Genomic DNA, 19,219 nt, shown 5'->3' on the forward strand with positions numbered 1-19,219 from the left:
AAATTAATTACTTAAAAATCATACAATGTGATTTTCTGGATTTTTGTTTTAGATTCCGTCTCTCACAGTTGAAGTGTACCTATGATAAAAATTACAGACCTCTACATGCTTTGTAAGTAGGAAAACCTGCAAAATCGGCAGTGTATCAAATACTTGTTCTCCCCACTGTATATATGTGTGTGTGTGTGTGTATGTATGTGTATATATATATATATATATATATATATATATATATATGTACAGTTGGGAGAACAAGTATTTGATACACTGCCGATTTTGCAGGTTTTCCTATTCACTGCTGTTTCTTGTCCGGGGCCTGTGGGTTCTCAGTCTTAGCTGGGGTAAGCACAGAGAGGAGGTCCAGTAGAGCCCGACTGATCTGGGCCCCGAACCGGTGTGAGTCCTGAGAGAGAGAAACAGGAGATACAATGATTTGACTTGTTTTTTTAAAATGGATAGTTAAAAAGATGGAGAGAGAGGAAGAGGAAGAGAGAGAGATTTTGATTGGACTTGATTTATATGGGAGGGGGGGGGGGGTTAAAGACTTGTACAGATAGAAGGGAGGAAAGGAGGGAGATAGATGGAGAAAGGGAGATGAGGGGGTGTGGGGGGGGTCTTTATAAGGGCACATTCATAATGTTCAGCTGGCCATGCATGATTTGTGTCCGTGTAAAGAGAGACAAAATGTACCGCTTGTCAACGTTTCCATTTGCTGTATGCACGATAACATCTGTCACCAATACATGCGAGTGTATAATACACACTAACCGTCTCAGAGAAGGAGTGCTTGCAGGATACATGGTAGTTGATCATGTCCTCTCCTACGATAATGTACGACACTCCATAGCCATCGTCTGCCACCTGGAACAGAGGTAAGAAGTGGGAAAAGTAGCAAAAGGATGTGTGTACTCACAGGCCCAAAGCCTCCCCCAGGTAGTTGAAGTCTGGGTAGAGGTGTGTGTGTGCCTGAGTTGAGTTATGTGTTTACTCACAGGGCCGAAGCCTCCCCCCAGGGATATAAAGTCTGGGTGGTTCTTCATGTCAAACAGCTCCAACTGCTGAACCGGAGTCTGACTGGTGGAGAGACGCCAGGGCTCCGACAACACCTAGATGGACAGACACATGGAAGGATCAGTTAGACAACTCAACACTACACCTCTGTATTACTGATATATATAAATATATATAAACTATACACTATCCGTCAAAGGTTTGGACACACCTATTCATTCAAGGGTTTTTCTTTATTTTTACTATTTTCTACCATGAAGAATAAAAGTCATCAAAACTATGATATAACACATATGGAATCATGTAGTAACCCAAAAAGTAAAAAAAACATATCAAAATACATGTTATATTTGAGATTCTTCAAATAGCCACCCTTTGCCTTGATGACAGCTTTGCACACTCTTGGCATTCTCTCAACCAGCTTCACCTGGAATGCTTTTCCAACAGTCTTGAAGGAGTTTCTACATATGCTGAGCACTTGTTGGCTGCTTTTCCTTCACTCTGCGGTCCGACTCATCCCAAACCATCTTAATTTGGTTGAGGTCGGGGGATTGTGGAGGCCAGGTCATCTGATGCAGCACTCCATCACTCTCCTTCTTGGTAAAATAGCCCTTACACAGCCTGGAGGTGTGTTGGGTCATTGTCCTTTTGAAACACAAATGATAGTCCCACTAAGCCCAAACCAGATAGGATGGCGTATCGCTGCAGAATGCTGTGGTAGCCATGCTGGTTAAGTTTCTAAATAAATCACTGACAGTGTCACCAACAAAGCACCCCCATACCATAACACCTCCTCCTCCATGCTTTACGGTGGGAACTACACATGCGGAGATCATCCGTTCACCCACACCGCGTCTCACAAAGACACGGCGGTTGGAACCAGAAATCTCAAATTTGGACTCCAGATCAAAAGACACATTTCCACCGGTCTAATGTCCATTGCTCGTGTTTCTTGGCCCAAGCAAGTCTCTTCTTCTTATTGGTGTCCTTTAGTAGTGGTTTCTTTACAGCAATTCGACCATGAAGGCCTGATTCACAGTCTCCTCTGAACAGTTGATGTTGAGATGTGTCTGTTACTTGAACTCTGTGAAGCATTTATTTGGGCTGCAATTTCTGAGGCTAGTAACTCTAATGAAGTTATCCTCTGCAGCAGAGGTAACTCTGGGTCTTCCATTCCTGTGGCGGTTTTCATGAGAGCCAGTTTCATCATAGCGCTTGATGGATTTTGCGACAGAACTTGAAGAAACTTTCAAAGTTCTTGAAATGTTCCGTATTGACTGACCTTCATGTCTTAAAGTAATGATGGACTGTAGTTCCTCTTTCCTTATTTGAGCTGTTCTTGCCATAAACATTATGCTAATAATGTCTTCTGTCATGTAAATGATGTAGAATTGTATGAAATGATTTTATCATAGGCCAATTTTTTGGGGGCCCTGTGTCGTGGAAATTCTAATCAATAATGAGGAGAGACGAGGTCAATTAGGATATTACTTTATTCACAATGTACTAATAAGGGAGCAGGTCACACCACACACACAAGTGAATAGAGTGAGTGCTCTGCAATAATGAGGCTGGTCGACCCAACACTCTTGAGTGTTGGGCCGAGAGCTCCGACATACAAAGAATACAAAGATCTTTCATAGCAAAGATACACCCTCTTAGTCTACATGACAAACAGCAGATGTGTGGATTGGGTCAAAAGGTGAGGCTTGGTATATGATAAAAATTATATCCCCCAGCCAGATAGCATTTGCTGTGAAGATTGTTCTCCTTGTATGGAAACCAGGGTTTGGCCCCCAAGACGAGGTTCCTCTCATCATTATCCATACCCGAGCCATCTCCTCCCTGGTACCCCATAGTACACAAACACCAACTCATTCTATGGAATGCAGGCTCAGTCAGACCGGAGACATCTCCCTCACATGCACCACTAATCATAGAATGGAATGTGGCTGTTGGTTGTATCACCTTTATCACCAAGCCATCATAAATCAATTGCAAGCCCAAGCTCAACTGAGTTCACACAGACGAGAGAGTTCTAAGAACCCTATTCCATTGCATAAAACAACCATTCAATGCATAAATAGTATTAAACATAATCTTGTAATTTTTCTACCATACCTGCTATAAACATTTCCCCATGTGTGGAAATTCAAAAAATGCCAATTATGGCTTTATAAATAAGGGTATTTTTCTTCAACAGTAAATGTACCCATGCACCGCAACTGAAGTTAACGAATTGCATCTTTGTGAACAGATTTGTTTACAGAAAATGGGGGTGTGCTGGGAAGGGGGATACTGTTCTTGCTAGCATGTTAGCCATGTTAGCACCTACCTCTGTTAGGAATGGTGACTCCACCCCCAGGTATTTAGACACCACGTACAGGCAGAAGAGGTGCCTGTCAATGCCGGACCCTGTCATGGCCAATCGGTAGAGGTTCTGGTGCTTCTCTGCAGCCAATCGGAACAGCCGCCTGCAGTGCTCTGGCCCCTGTAATAAGATAACCTGTCTGTCAGAAGCGAGATAGGATTAATTATGAATACAGTTGATGATAGTAGTGGGGCGAAAGAGGTTACTCAAATAAATAAAATAAAAACGTAATATGAGAGTGAAACCCCCTTAAGAGGTTAATGTAAGTATTTATGGAGTGAAACTCGTTCTGCTAGGCTGGGAGATTATTATAGAGTTGATCCTCATTATTTAAATGTGTTTATGTTAATTTATGTTGGAGACTATTTTCTCTCTTTAGTTGAGAATATTCCGATTAAGGATTTATAGTAGTTTAACTCTGTGAGGTGTAGATAATGGAGTTAAGTGCAGTTATCCATCAGGTATGAACAAATCTGCCATAAACCTGGAGCTATATATTGCAATTCAGATTATGACTAGTGATTTTCAAACACTTGGGTGAAAACTTGATAGCTCCATGCGAAAAGTGTCAAGGTAGAGAACAACACTTCTAAAATGAGCTAATAGGACTTAATAAACTCAGCAAAAAAAGGAACTCATTGCGTTTATTTCCAGTAAACTTAACATGTGTAAATATTTGTATGAACATAAAAAAATTCAACAACTGAGACAAACTGAATAGGTTCCACAGACATGTGACAAACAGAAATGGAATAATGTGTCCCTGAACAAAGGGGGGGGGGGGGGGGGGGGGGGTCAAAGTAACAGTCAGTATCTGGTGTGGCCACCAGCTGCATTAAGTACTGCATATCTCCTCCTCATGGACTGCACCAGATTTGCCAGTTCTTGCTGTGAGATGGTACCCCACTCTTCCACCAAGGCACCTGCAAGTTCCCAGACATTTCGGGGGGAATGGCCCTAGCCCTCACCCTCCGGTCCAACAGGTCCCAGACATGCTCAATGGGATTGAGATCCGGGCTCTTCGCTGGCCATGGCAGAACACTGACATTCCTCTCTTGCAGGAAATCACGCACAGAATGAGCAGTATGGCTGGTGGCATTGTCATGCTGGAGGGTCAGTCAGGATGAGCCTGCAGGATGGGTACCACATGAGGGAGGAGGATGTTTTCCCTGTAACGCACAGCGTTGAGATTGCCTGCAATGACAACAAGCTCAGTCCGATGATGCTGTGACACACCGACCCAGACCATGACGGACACTCCACCTCCAAATCGATCCCGCTCCAGAGTACAGGCCTCGGTGTAACGCTCATTCCTTCGACGATAAACGCGAATCCGACCATCACCCCTGGTGAGACAAAACTGCGACTCGTCAGTGAAGAGCACAACAGGCCTACAACCCCTTAGTCCAGCCTCTCTCAGCCTATTGCAGACAGTCTGAGCACTGATGGAGGGATTGTGCGTTCCTGGTGTAACTCGGGTAGTTGTTGTTGCCATCCTATACCTGTCCCGCAGGTGTGATGTTCGGATGTACCAATCATGTGCAGGCGTTGTTACACGTGGTCTGCCGCTGCGAGGACGATCAGCTGTCCGTCCGGTCTCCCTGTAGCGCTTTCTTAAGCGTCTCACAGTACGGACATTGCAATTTATTGCCCTGGCCACATCTGCAGTCCTCATGCCTCCTTGCAGCATGCCTAAGGCACGTTCACACAGATGAGCAGAGACCCTGGGCATCTTTCTTTTGGTGTTTTTCAGAGTCAGTAGAAAGGCCTCTTTAGTGTCCTACGTTTTCATAACTGTGACCTTAATTGCCTACCGTCTGTAAGCTGTTAGTGTCTTAAAGACCGTTCCACAGGTGCATGTTCTTTAATTGTTTATGGTTCATTGAACAAGCATGGGAAACAGTGTTTAAACCCTTTACAATGAAGATCTGTGAAGTTATTTGGATTTTTACGAATTATCTTTGAAAGACAGGGTCCTGAAAAAGGGACGTTTCTTTTTTTGCTGAGTTTACATGCTGTGCTAACTGGACATTATCTTTAGCCAGATCCCAAATATAAACTTTAGACTAATTAGCATCCTATTGATGAAATGTATGTCCCAAAAAACTTGTGGAAACACAGTGAATATAATGTAGGCCTATCTGTTAGGGTAACCAAAAGAAAGAGGAAAAATGACTTCTCTTGTTAGACTGAAGCAAGTTATTGGTAGAAGTGTTGTATTTAGAGACATGATAGCAGGGATGTTTTCATACATTATTTGTTTTTTTTTCAGAGAACATGCGTATATACTTCATGGATATTTTTTTGTATTAATGCTTGAATATATGCATTTCCAAGATAGAGGTTGAAGAGTGTGTGCGTGTGTGTCCATTTCCCCCGCGAGGCTTTGGCTGGCTTTCCTCATGACTTTACCTGAATATTTTGGGGTAATCTTAGACAAGCTTTTATTTTGAAGGGGTGACTTTTAAGTCATGCATTACTCAGATGTTAAACTTACAATACATTTTAGTACCTTTGTACTAAATCTATGAACTGTGTTTTTAAAAGTCTAGTGACTCCTTAAGCTTAATATGTTTCTGCTTGTCATGCAGTGAAAGTTGATGCCTCCGGTTTCCTTTTTGGTTTCCTTTTATTTTCCTATTGATAGCTTGGCTCTTATTTTTCTGGTGGACCAGTGGTTGGTGTGCTTTATCCCTGGTCCAGATGTTACTACCTGTGTCTTTAGGGCAGCCATGGCCCAAATGTGTTTCTAGGCTGGTCCTTGTAGGTCGTACAGGCTATACTGTTAGTAACCTTAGGACCACTATGCGAATATATTGTATTTTTTTTTTGTGTGTGTGTGAGAGTGATTGGGTTGAGTGTGAATGTGAACAATAGTTACTTAAACACTTGAAGTACACCCCTGCCACGAACTTGACATTCTCCAGGAACTTGACCACAAGTTCAAAGCGGCTCAGTTTGGCCTGAAGTAGTTTTTATTTCTGAGAACATAGTTGTTTATATCTAGGTAAGATAGTGGACTGTGGACATATCTTGCACTTGGAGTATTTGATAAATGTTGTATTCGTAGTCCTAGCTTTTAGAGTTTGGAAAGAACATGTTCCTATCAGCACCAGAACTTGTGTTAGTTTTTTCCCCTCTTGTGATCATATTTGCTGTTATTTTTGTATTATTTTGTTATTACTACAGCAGCACTACTGCATTTTTTGTCTGAAAGAAGTGGGCCGTTCAATGTGGAGCAATCGAGTGCTACAGAATGTATGACTGCTAATCGTGCTTATAGTCATCTGTCTTGCATTTCCAGGCAAGGTTTTATTGCCACGTGTAGCTCAGTTGGTAGAGCATGGCGTTTGCAACGCCAGGGTTGTGGGTTCGATTCCCACGGGGGGCCAGTATGAAAAATGTATGCACTCACTAACTGTAAGTCGCTCTGGATAAGAGTGTCTGCTAAATTACTAAAATGTAAAATGTAACATGGGGTAACCTGCCAAATGGGAATTGGCTGCAATGATTGTGCAGTGCCACAGTTAAATGACTGCAGAGGAAACACTGGCATGAAGCACACCCCTCATGCAAATTCTTTGTGTGACTGTGTGAGAGAAAAGTCTTGCATCGCACTCATGTCAATATCTGCATTGCTGCTCGTGGCAACGTCATATCGCTGAGCACACATTAACATAGTGTCAAAGAAAGGCTAATATTGCAACCTCTTGACATATGGATATTGCACATGGCAATATCACAATTTCAATTTGAATTCAATTAATCTTGCAGCCGAAAGTGTCATTCCTGGTCTGAAGAAAGAATGCAAATCACTTCGAGTGAAACCCGTTTCTTCCTAAATTACCTTATTCATACTGGAGTGAAATCCGTTTCACTATCAAGTGTGAACACATTCATTCCGAAGTGAACGCGACTCAGCATCGATAACACAGTAAAACCTGTGAAACCTATTTTCACTGAGCCACTAGGAAGGTTCTAGAAGAACTTACGAGCACTGTTAAAACAACCCCAGTCATTAAACCTACCTCTCCGCTCTCCACAGCTTTGACAAAGGCACAGCCCTCATTGGAGCAGGATCGTACAGTCTCAGTCCTCCCCTCTCGGAACAGCCGTGTCATGGAGGCCTCGTAAGTGAGGCAGAACGTCTTACGATCCTGGGAGACAAAGGAGAAGGGAACATTATCAGTATAATTAGCTGAAATTATCAGTATTCTTCTCACTGTTCATGGACGGTAATTACAAACTTTGTACAGCTCAGCATACTGCACTATATGACCGTTTTTTTATACAGCAATAGCCAATTTATGTGGTAGCTTACTCCAATTCCATTCCTAGTTGCAAGATAACTAAAAGTGTTCTTGTATTATAACACATTTTATTCAGTCTAGTAATGTTAGCAACCTCTTAAACAAACACCAGTAAGAGTAGGAGAGGAATTATCGTTTCCTTGTCAGAAGGAATTAAAGAGACTTTTACTAGAGGCCACTGACACCAGTGGCATGACTTCAACTAGTCCCTGGTCTTTCCAAAAATTCCTAACAGTTTGACATCATATTTGAATAGTGAGAGGGGATAGGAGTCCCCGAGTGGCGCAGTGGTCTAAGGCACTGCAGCGCAGTGCTAGCTGTGCCACTAGAGATCCTGGTTCGAATCCAGGCTCTGTCGTAACCGGCCGCGACCGGGAGACCCATGGGGCGGCGCACAATTGGCCCAGTGTCGTCCAGGGTAGGGGAGGGAATGGCCGGCAGGGGTGTAGCTCAGTTGGTAGAGCATGGCGTTTGCAACGCCAGGGTTGTGGGTTTGATTCCCACGGGGGGCCAGTATAAAAAAATAATGTATGCACTCACTAACTGTAAGTCGCTCTGGATAAGAGCGTCTGCTAAATGACTAAAATGTAAAATGTAAAATGAGAACTGGGGAAGATATCATGTCAAGTGGTATTAGTAGGAAGCTGGCAGAGAAGGATTCAGAAGGCAAATGTAGCTACTTACCCAAGACAAAGCATGCATGGAATTCAGAGATTAAATTAAAATAGATAAATAAGAATGTAAAGCGGCCAAATAAATCAGCTACAGGTATTTTTGAATGTGCTTGAGAAACAGTATGTGTGATGGAGGAAATCTTTATTCTTGGGTAATATCCACATCTGCATTCTGAATGTGTCTTTCAAAGAGTTGAACATTTGCCAGGGGAATCCAAAACTGTATTAGATTAGATAATATTCATAGGGACCAGCGACTTCACTTTGAGTTCCATTTTGTTAAATTTTGTTGAGTCCGCCATCTTTAGGACCGCACATTCTGGCGCAACTAGTGTGGTCACAAAGACGGCAAGTAACGCCAAGATCTCCCATCTAACTGCACCTGGAAAACCAAGATATCTTGACAAGATTGAAATACTCGGTTGTGCTCCATATCTCGCTCCTAGCGAGCTTTTCACAGCACTTAAATTAGCAAGAAAATCCCTCCCACATACTGTAGATGTAGCTAGCTAACATGAATGTGACATTACTGACATAGCTACTAGCTACTACTAAGCAAGCTAATTCTACCTCTTCTGACAAACTGCCTGCTTAGCTTGTTTCATTTACCCTAAAGTTGTAGACATGCTGCCCCTAAATTAAATGATCAGAAATCAGTCTGTAGATCAGCATGTTTCTCCGCGATTGCTACTTTTGATCAGCTGTGCACAGCAGCAGCTCATGGGAGGCTACTGCATTGACTCATTTGAGTCGCGGCAACAGGCAGCTGCTTCGTGAAAACTCATAATAATGTCAGCTAGATACTAACTTAGCAACAGAAGCTAGCTAGCTTTTGTTTGAAGAATTCAACATTGTGTGTGATGCACTGGGTTAGCTGGTTAGCAGCATCCATTTAGTTTCACATGAAGTATGACTGGCTGGCTCAGCTAGCTAACTTAGCTTAGCTAACGCTAGTTAGCTAATGTTGGACAAATATGCTAGCTTTCGTGACATTGTCAAACTTCTTAAATACTGCTCATTGGTGCACAAAAACTGGTACGACTAAGACTTGCTCATCAAAAAATGTAAACTATTTTAAAAGTCAAAAATACAGTCAAAATACAAAATAAATCAAATCAAATCAAATTTTATTGGTCACATGCGCCGAATACAACAGGTGCAGACATTACAGTGAAATGCTTACTTACAGCCCTTAACCAACAGTGCATTTATTTTAAACAAAAAAGTAAGAATAAAACAACAACAAAAAAGTGTTGAGAAAAAAAGAGCAGAAGTAAAAAATAAAGTGACAGTAGGGAGGCTATATATACAATAGAATAAAGTGACAGTAGGGAGGCTATATATACAGGGGGGTACCGTTGCATAGTCAATGTGCGGGGGCACCGGCTAGTTGAGGTAATATGTACATGTGGGTAGAGTTAAAGTGACTATGCATAAATACTTAACAGAGTAGCAGCGGCGTAAAAGGGATGTAAAAAAATACAGCGGCGTAAAAAAATACAGAAAGTAAGTTTGAATGACACTGAGGGGCAACGTTGTTACATCTAATGCATGTTTGCCTGAGGCTGATGCCGCGCAGGTGTTTGTACGCATGTACACATGCATATATCTTGGGGTTGGAGAATGGAATTATTTCATTTTATTATGAAAAAACTTGGATGATTGAGGGGCAGCTCTCGGGGAACTGTGTGGGGGGGGGGGGGGGATCTTGGAGTGCTGGTGGCCTGGCGGTTGCGAGCTTGGGCCGGTGGCTGATAGGTCGCTGTTTTTCAACTTGTGGGAGATCTGTCGACGTGCCCTTGAGCAGGGCGTTGACCCAGGTTGCATCTGTGGGTCGCTTTGGATGTGAGTCTGTTAGATTACTGAATGTAATGTAAATGTTGAGCGGCTTCACTGCAAGTAGATTGTATGTTTTAATATAAAATAATTATTTAAAAAAGCTACATTATTTTCAGATGTATTGTTTTAGCGTTGATTAATTCAGTGTGTTTTAGACAATGGACCCCAATGGATGACAGAGTCCTAAAGATGGCGCTGCAACGCTGTGTTACGTCACTTGGAATCTATGAATAGGGCAAGCCATAGGATAGAGGGTATTCTCAATGTTGTATATAAACTCAGCAAAAAAAGAAACATCCTCTCACTGTCAACTGCATTTATTTTCAGCAAACCTAACATGTGTAAATATTTGTATGAACATAACAAGATTCAACAACTGAGACATAAACTGAACATGTTCCACAGACATGTGACTAACAGAAATTGAATAATGTGTCCCTGAACAAAGGCGGGGGTCAAAATCAAAAGTAACAGTCAGTATCTGGTGTGGCCTCCAGCTGCATTAAGTACTGCATAGCATCTCCTCCTCATGGACTGCACCAGATTTGCCAGTTCTTGCTGTGAGATGTTACCCCACTCTTCCACCAAGGCACCTTTAAGTTCCCGGACATTTCTGCGGGGAATGGCCATAGCCCTCACCCTCCAATCCAACAGGTCCCAGACGTGCTTCAATGGGATTGAGATCCGGGCTCTTCGCTGGCCATGGCAGAACACTGACATTCCTCTCTTGCAGGAAATCACGCACATAACGAGCAGTATGGCTGGTGGCATTGTCATGCTGGAGGATCATGTCAGGATGAGCCTGCAGGAAGGGTACCACATGAGGGAGGAGGATGTCTTCCCTGTAATGCACAGCGTTGAGATTGCCTGCAATGACAACAAGCTCAGTTCTATGATGCTGTGACACACCGACCCAGACCATGACGGACCCTCCACCTCCAAATCGATCCCGCTCCAGAGTACAGGACTTGGTGTAACGCTCATTCCTTCGACGATAAACGCGAATCCGACCATCACCCCTGGTAAGACAAAACTGCGACTTGTCAATAAAGAGCACTTTTTCCAGTCCTGTCTGGTCCAGCGACGGTGGGTTTGTGCCCCTAGGCAACGTTGTTGCCGGTGATGTCTGGTGAGGACCTGCCTTACAACAGGCCTACAAGCCCTCAGTCCAGCCTCTCTCAGCCTATTGCGGACAGTCTGAGCACTGATGGAGGGATTGTGCGTTCCTGGTGTAACTTGGGCAGTTGTGGACATCCTGTACCTGTCCCGCAGGTGTGATGTTCGGATGTACAGATCCTGTGCAGGTCTTGTTACACGTGGTCTGCCACTGCGAAGACGATCAGCTGTCCGTCCTGTCTCCCTGTAGCGCCGTCTTAGGCGTCTCACAGTACGGACATTGCAATTTATTGCCCTGGCCACATCTTCAGTCCTCATGCCTCCTTGCAGCATGCCTAAGGCACGTTCACACAGATGAGCAGGGACCCTGGGCATCTTTCTCTTTAGTGTCCTCAGTTTTCATAACTGTGACCTTAATTGCCTACCGTCTGTAAGCTGTTAGTGTCTTAACGACTGTTCCACAGGTGCATGTTCATTAATTGTTTATGGTTCATTGAACAAGCATGGGAAACAGTGTTTAAACCCTTTACAATGAAGATCTGTGAAGTTATTTGGATTTTTACTAATTATCTTTCAAAGACAAGGTCCTGAAAAAGGGACGTTTCATTTTTTGCTGAGTTTATGTTCTAGGAATGTTTATTTATTTATTTTTATTTCACATTTATTTAACCAGGTAAGCCAGTTGAGAACAAGTTCTCATTTACAACTGCGACCTGGCCAAGATAAAGCAAAGCAGTGCGATAAAAACAACAACAGAGTTACATATGGGGTAAAACAAAACATAAAGTCAAAAATACAACAGAAAATATATATACAGTGTGTGCAAATGTAGCAAGTTATGGAGGTAAGGCAATAAATAGGCTATAGTGCAAAATAATCACAATTAGTATTAACACTGGAATGATAGATATGCAAGAGATGATGTGCAAATAGAGATGCTGGGGTGCAAATGAGCAAAATAAATAACAATATGGGGATGAGGTAGTTGGGTGGGCTAATTTCAGATGGGCTGTGTACAGGTGCAGTGATCGGTAAGGTGCTCTGACAACTGATGCTTAAAGTTATTGAGGGAGATAAGAGTCTCCAGCTTCAGAGATTTTTGCAGTTCGTTCCAGTCATTGGCAGCAGAGAACTGGAAGGAATGGCGGCCAAAGGAGGTGTTGGCTTTGGGGATGACCAGTGAGATATACATGCTGGAGTGCATACTACTATGGTGACCAATGAGCTAAGATAAGGCAGGGATTTTCCTAGCAGTGATTTATAGATGACCTGGAGCCAGTGGGGTTTGGCGACGAATATGTAGTGAGGACCAGCCAACAAGAGCGTACAGGTCACAGTGGTGGGTAGTATATGGGGCTTTGGTGACAAAACGGATGGCACTGTGATATACTACATCCAATTTGCTGAGTAGAGTGTTGGAGTCTATTTTGTAAATGACATCGCCGAAGTCAAGGATTGGTAGGATAGTCAGTTTAACGAGGGCATGTTTGGCAGCATGAGTGAAGGAGGCTTTGTTGCGAAATAGGAAGCCGGTTCTAGATTTAACTTTCGATTGGAGATGATTAATGTGAGTCTGGAAGGATAGTTTACAGTCTAACCAGACACCTAGGTATTTTTAGTTGTCCACATACTCAAGGTCAGACCCGCCGAGAGTAGTGATTCTAGTCGGGTGGGTTCCAGCAGCGTTCGATTGAAGAGCATGCATTTAGTTTTACTAGTGTTTAAGAGCAGTTGGAGGCTACAGAAGAAGTATTGTATGGCATTGAAGCTCATTTGGAGGTTTGTTAACACATTGTCCAATGAAGGGCCAGATGTATACAAAATGGTGTCGTCTGCGTAGAGGTGGATCTGAGAGTCACCAGCAGCAAGAGCGACATCATTGATATACACAGAGAAAAGAGTTGGCCCGAGAATTGAACCCTGTGGCACCCCCATAGAGAATGCCATAGGTCCAGACAACAGGCCCTCCGATTTGACACATTGAACTCTATCTGAGAAGTAGTTGGTGAACCAGGCGAGGCAGTCATTTGAGAAACCAAGGCTATTTAGTCTGCCAATAAGAATGCGGTGGTTGACAGAGTCGAAAGCCTTGGCCAGGTCGATGAAGACAGCTGCACAATACTGTCTATTATCGCTTGCGGTTATAATATCGTTTAGGACCTTGAGCGTGGCTGAGGTGCACCCATGACCAGCTCGGAAACCGGCTAGTAATAGGGGTTGCGACAATTTTTTGAAAGAAAGGGTCCAGATTGTCTAGCTCAGATGATTTGTAGGGGTCCAGATTTTGCAGCTCTTTCAGAACATCAGCTTTCTGAATTTGTGTGAAGGAGAAGCGGGGGGGGGGCATGGGCAAGTTGCAGCGGAGGGTGCAGAGCTGGTAGCCGGGGTAGTGGTAGCCAGGTGGAAAGCATGGCCAGCCGTAGCAAAATGCTTGTTGAAATTCTCGATTATTGTAGTTTTTCAGTGGTGATAGTGTTTCCTAGCCTCAGTGCAGTTGGCTGCTGGGAGGAGGTGCATGCTTATTTAAGATTGAGAGGAAAGCACTTTTAAAGAACATATAAAGAACAACCAGGCATCCTCTCCTGATGGAATGAGATCGATATCCATCCAGGATACCTGGGCCAGGTCAATTATGAAGGTCTGCTCGCTAAAGTGTTTTAGGGAGCGTTTGACAGTGATGAGGGGTGGTCGTTTGACCGCAGACCCATTACTGACGCAGGCAATAAGGCAGTGATCGCTGAGATCCTGGTTGAAGACAGCGGAGGTGTATTTAGAGGGTAAATTTGTCAGGATGATATCTATGAGGTTGCCCATGTTTACAGATTTAGGGTTGTACCTAGTAGGTTCCTTGATAATTTGTGTGAGATTGAGGGCATCTAGTTTGGATTGTAGGATGGCCGGGGTGTTAAGCATATCCCAGTTTAGGTCACCAAGCAGTACAAACTCTGAGGATAGATGGGGGGCAATCAATTCACATATGGTGTCCAGGGCTCAGCTGGGGGCTGAGGGGGGTCTGTAGCAAGCGGCAACAGTGAGAGACTTATTTCTGGAAAGGTGGATTTTTAGAAGTAGGAGCTCAAACTGTTTGGGCACAGACCTGGATAGTATGATAGAGCTCTGCAGGCTCTCTCTACAGTAGATTGCATCTCCACCCCGTTTGGCAGTTCTACCTAGACGGAAAATGTTGTAGTTGGGGATGGACATTTCTGAATTTTTGGTGGCCTTCCTAAGCCAGGATTCAAACACTGCTCATGGTTAGCGGAGTATGCTAATGCAGTGAATAACTCAAACTTAGGAAGGAGGCTTCTGATGTTAACATGCAAAAAGCCAAGGCTTTTACGGTTACAGAAGTCAACAAATTATAGCGCCTGGGGAGTAGGAATGATACTGGGGGCTGCAGGGCCTGGGTTAACCTCTACATCACCAGAGGAACAGAGGAGGACTAGAATAAGGATACGGCTAAAGGTTTTAAGAACTGGTCTTCTAGTGCGTTGGGTACAGAGAATAAAGGGGGCAGATTTCCAGGCGTTGTAGAATAGATTCAGGGCATTATGTACAGACAAGGATATGAGTACAGTGGAGGTAAACCTAAGCGTTAGGTAACAATGAAAGAGATAGCATCACTGGAGGCACCGATTGAGCCGGTCTCCGCGTGTATGGGGGGTGGAACAAAGGAGCTATTTGAGGCAGTTTGAGAGGGACTTGGGGCTCTACAGTGAAATTGTATAATAAGAACTAACTGGAACAGCAATAGGCAAGGCAAATTGACATGGGAGAGAGGCATAAAGCGATCACAGGTGTTATTCGAGAGAGCTAAGACAACAACTGGTAATGGCAATGAAAGTTTGGGCTGAGGCTAAACAGAATAAACAGGGTACCGTGTAAAGGATCAGTCCAGCAGGCATCAGCTGTGCAGCTGAGTGATCATAAGGTCCAGTGAACAGCAATGAGAGTCCGAGAGCAGTTCGAATTGGTGCTACAGCACAGGTGATCAGGAAGCACGGCTGTTGAATTGCGTGTGCTAGCGGGCCGGGGCTAGCAGATGGATCTTCGTGGTCGTCGCAACGGGAAGCCTGTTGAACCACAGACGATTACGTCGGCAGACCAGTCGTGATGGATCGGCGGAGCTCTGTGTCGACACTAGGAGGTCCCGTCCGGTTGACAGAGAGGTAGCTAGCCGGGAGATGGGCCTGACTCAAGGCTAGCTCAAGCTGATTAGCCAACCACAACATCCATTCGGTTGCAGTTAGCTAGTTGTGATGATCCGGTGTTAAAAGGTCCAGTGATTCAGTGATTCCGGCAGAGAATCCGATATGTTCTGAGTCGATAACACGCTGTGCAGACTGGCCGATAATAATCCAGGCTAAAGCTGGTTGGTAGGTAGTGCAGGCCAAGGACAATGGTGAAAAAACCCTGCTAACGGTGGCTAATAGCAAGTAGCTAGTTAGCTGGCTACTCCCGTCCGGTAGACAGAGAGGTAGATAGCCGGGATATGGGCCTGGCTCGAGGCTAACTCAAGGCTAACTGGTGCTTGCTTCGGGGTGCAGTGGTGATTAGCCAACAGCAACATCCATTCGGTTGCGGCTAGCTGGTTGCGATCCGGTGTTAAGGTCCAGTGATTCAGTTATTCTGGCAGAAAATCTGATGTTCTGGGTGAAAACCGCTAATGGTGGCTAATAGCAAGCATCTAGTTAGCTGGCTAGCTAGTTTCAACTGGATATTCTAGATAAAAGGTAAGTAAATAACAGAATCCGTTCCACATTGAGTGAGGCGGGTTGCAGGAAGTATATTTAGTAGAAGGATGAAAAGTGTGATAGGGGAATATATACAACAAAAGACAAAAAAAAGAAAAAACAGGCTATTTACAGGACACACAACAGAGTACACGACCGCACTGCTACGCCATCTTGGATCTTGAATGTCCTGCTTACCCTGTCGTAAACTAGCTGCAGAGCCAGCTGAATGAAGGACATCCCCTTTAACTCACCCTGTAGTAAGCTATTCAGGCACGTGCACAGATAGAGCTCAATCAGTGTCTGGGCACCTGCCCTTTTGCCCTCCGATGAAAAAGTGCCCTCGTAGCCTGGTGGATTTGACAATTTAATGAAATACTTTGTAATGTTATTTTAAGTCTCATAAAATGTTTTGTTTTAATTTTAAATGTAACGAATTGCACATCAAACTAGCTAATTTCATATGCTCTTGAATCTCAGAAACTACCCCCTCCCCCAAGAGCACCAGCGTCCCCACCAGCGTCTGTGCACGGCACTGAAGCTAGCTTCAGAGCCAACTGAGTGAAGGACATTCCCTTTAACTCACCCTGTAGTAAGCTAGCTGCAGAGCCAACTGAATGAAGGCGTCTGGGCTGATCTTCAGCTTCTTGATGCGTCCCTTCCCAAAGTCCCTGAAGGGGAAGACATGACAGTCCACATCGTCAGCTAGGGCCTGTGCCACAGACAGAGAGATGGACACCTGCTCCTGAACCTGAGGAGAGAGAGATGGAGAGAGGAAAGACATGGAGAGAGAGAGAGAGAGAGAGAGAGAGAGAGAGAGAGAGAGAGAGAGAGAGAGAGAGAGAGAGAGAGAGAGAGAGAGAGAGAGAGAATGAGAGAGAGAATGAGAGCGAGAATGAGAGCGAGAATGAGAGCGAGAATGAGAGCGAGAATGAGAGCGAGCGAGAGAGAGAAAATGAGAGAGAAACACTTTCAAGATTGTTCATTTTTAGTTATTTTTCATCTTGGTCACTGGCCAGACAATCCTTTCAGATCTTGTGCCTAGTTAATCTCTCCCTGTCGAACCGTCTGGTTTCCAAGCGCCTCAGAACTGGACTTGACTGGAAGCCTATGGCAGGAGCGGACGAAACAACGGCTGGTTTTAATTGGCTGATCTCTGTCCATCCCCATCTAGCATAACCCTTAGAACCTCCCCGTAAGTGTGCTGTATCCGGGGGCCAGTATTGTTTTTGTTTTTGTTAAACCCCTACAACTTATCCAGAACGCTGCAGCCCGTCTGGTGTTCAACCTTCCCAAGTTCTCTCATGTCACCCCGCTCCTCCGCACACTCCACTGGCTTCCAGTTGAAGCTCGCATCTACTAGAAAACCATGGTGCTGGCATACGGAGCTGTGAGGGGAACGGCACCTCCTTACCTTCAGGCTCAGATCAGACCCTACACCCAAACGAGGGCACTACGTTCATCCACCTCTGGCCTGCTAGCCCCCCTACCTCTACGGAAGCACGGTTCCCGCTCAGCCCAGTCAAAGCTATTCGCTGCTCTGGCACCCCAATGGTGGAACAAGCTCCCCCACGACGCCAGGACAGCGGAGTCACTGACCACCTTCCGGAGACACTTGAAACCCTACCTCTTTAAGGAATAACTGGAATAGTATTACAGTAATCCTTCTTACCCCCTCCCCCAACCCCCCATAAAAAAGAAGGGGAAAAAAGGGTGGTTGTCCCACTGGCTATCCTAAATTCAATGCACCAATTTGTAAGTCGCTCTGGATAAGAGCGTCTGCTAAATGACTTAAAAGTAAATGTAAATGTGTTCGTGTGAAACAAAGAGAACTGGGTTAGCTTGTGCAACACAGATATTTTCTTTCTCAAAATAAACAGCCTATTCTTGCCAATTCACAGCTGCTTTTGTAGTATCTTCTAAGAAGAGTTCGACACTTTTCTCAAACTGCCAGTGGCAAGCCATCTCCCACAGAGATGGGTCCAACAATCTCCTCCAGTGCTTTACAATAGTCGTAGCGTTCTGCATCATTGCCATTGGTACAGAAAATACTGTGCTTGTACTTTTTAATGGGATAGCGTTCTGTACAACCACGCCTTTGATGGCGTGTCCTTACTTTTTCTATTTAAAGACAGTGCACATCATATTTACATTTTAGTCATTTAGCAGACGCTCTTATCCAGAGCGACTTAAAGTTAGTGCATACATTATTTTATCGAACCCACAACCCTGGCGTTGCAAACGCCATGCTCTACCATATGTTACAGGACAGCTAGCAGAGTTATGCTGGCTAGCTATTAGAATGAAAGTCGATATGTTCCTACTACCTCGGGTTATGGGGAATTATTTCCATGGTGCACCATAGCAAACACTTTTCCACCTCGATTTGGACCCATGCCTCAGTCGTGTGATTCGCTCAGAATGTCACTCAGTAAATCAACCCCCCCCCCCCCCCCCCCCAAAGTCCCAAACAGTCCCACACTGTTACCAGGCTCTACGCGCCAGCAATTCGAGCCAGGCCACAAGGTTAGTGCCTAATAATTCAGAGGGGTTGGGTTAAATGCGGAAGACACATTTCGGTTGAATGCATTCAGTTGTGCAACTGACTAGGTATCACCTTTCACTAGTAGGCTGTAAGGGTTGCTCATGGACGGGGGTGACACAACAGATGTGAAAGTGCCACTAAAAGTTTGCTTCCCAGTCTCTCCCCGTCTGACAACATCTGGTTGAGATCATGGGAAGTCATGGGAGCGAGAGAGATTTTCATATTGATGTAAGAGTACTTCTCCCTTTATCTAATCTTCTACCTCCATCTCAGCTCTTCAATAATAAGGCCACAGAGGACCGAGAGAGAGAGGAAGAGAGAGAAAGAAAGACAGCAAGAGATAAAGAAAGATAGAAAGAGGATGGAGAAGATGCAGAAAAGCTAATCCATGCTTTTGTAAATGTAAATGTAAAGATGCAGAAAAGCTAATCCATGCTAGATTAGATTAGACTACTGCAATGCTCTAAATAAACGTCAGTTAGTGCTAAATACGGCTGCTAGAATCTTGGATTGACCGACCGGTTCGATCTTATGTAGCAAAATTTGAAGAGACTCAGAGCTAGAAAATGGTATATCATACACTACAGTTGAGGAACAATGGGAAAGTAATTCTGCTTTCA

General features: G+C 44.3%; 1 protein-coding gene across 1 annotated transcript in view; it reads right to left on the reverse strand.

Moving 5' to 3' along the window:
* Nucleotides 1-266: 266 nt before the first annotated feature.
* Nucleotides 267-19,219, reverse strand: part of LOC311104535 (carnitine O-palmitoyltransferase 1, liver isoform-like) — a 55,711-nt gene continuing 36,758 nt past the window's right edge. Inside the window, exons 14-19 of the mRNA XM_084146398.1 lie at nucleotides 16,641-16,805; nucleotides 7,411-7,539; nucleotides 3,347-3,502; nucleotides 993-1,106; nucleotides 769-861; nucleotides 267-403 (exon numbers count right to left, since the gene is read on the reverse strand). Of these exons, the coding sequence (XP_084002524.1) occupies nucleotides 293-403; nucleotides 769-861; nucleotides 993-1,106; nucleotides 3,347-3,502; nucleotides 7,411-7,539; nucleotides 16,641-16,805 (768 nt within the window). The 3' untranslated portion in view covers nucleotides 267-292. The remainder of the gene's footprint in view (nucleotides 404-768; nucleotides 862-992; nucleotides 1,107-3,346; nucleotides 3,503-7,410; nucleotides 7,540-16,640; nucleotides 16,806-19,219) is intronic.

The sequence above is a fragment of the Coregonus lavaretus genome (assembly GCF_964263955.1).
Source record: "Coregonus lavaretus genome assembly, chromosome: 28".
Lineage (NCBI taxonomy): Eukaryota > Metazoa > Chordata > Actinopteri > Salmoniformes > Salmonidae > Coregonus > Coregonus lavaretus.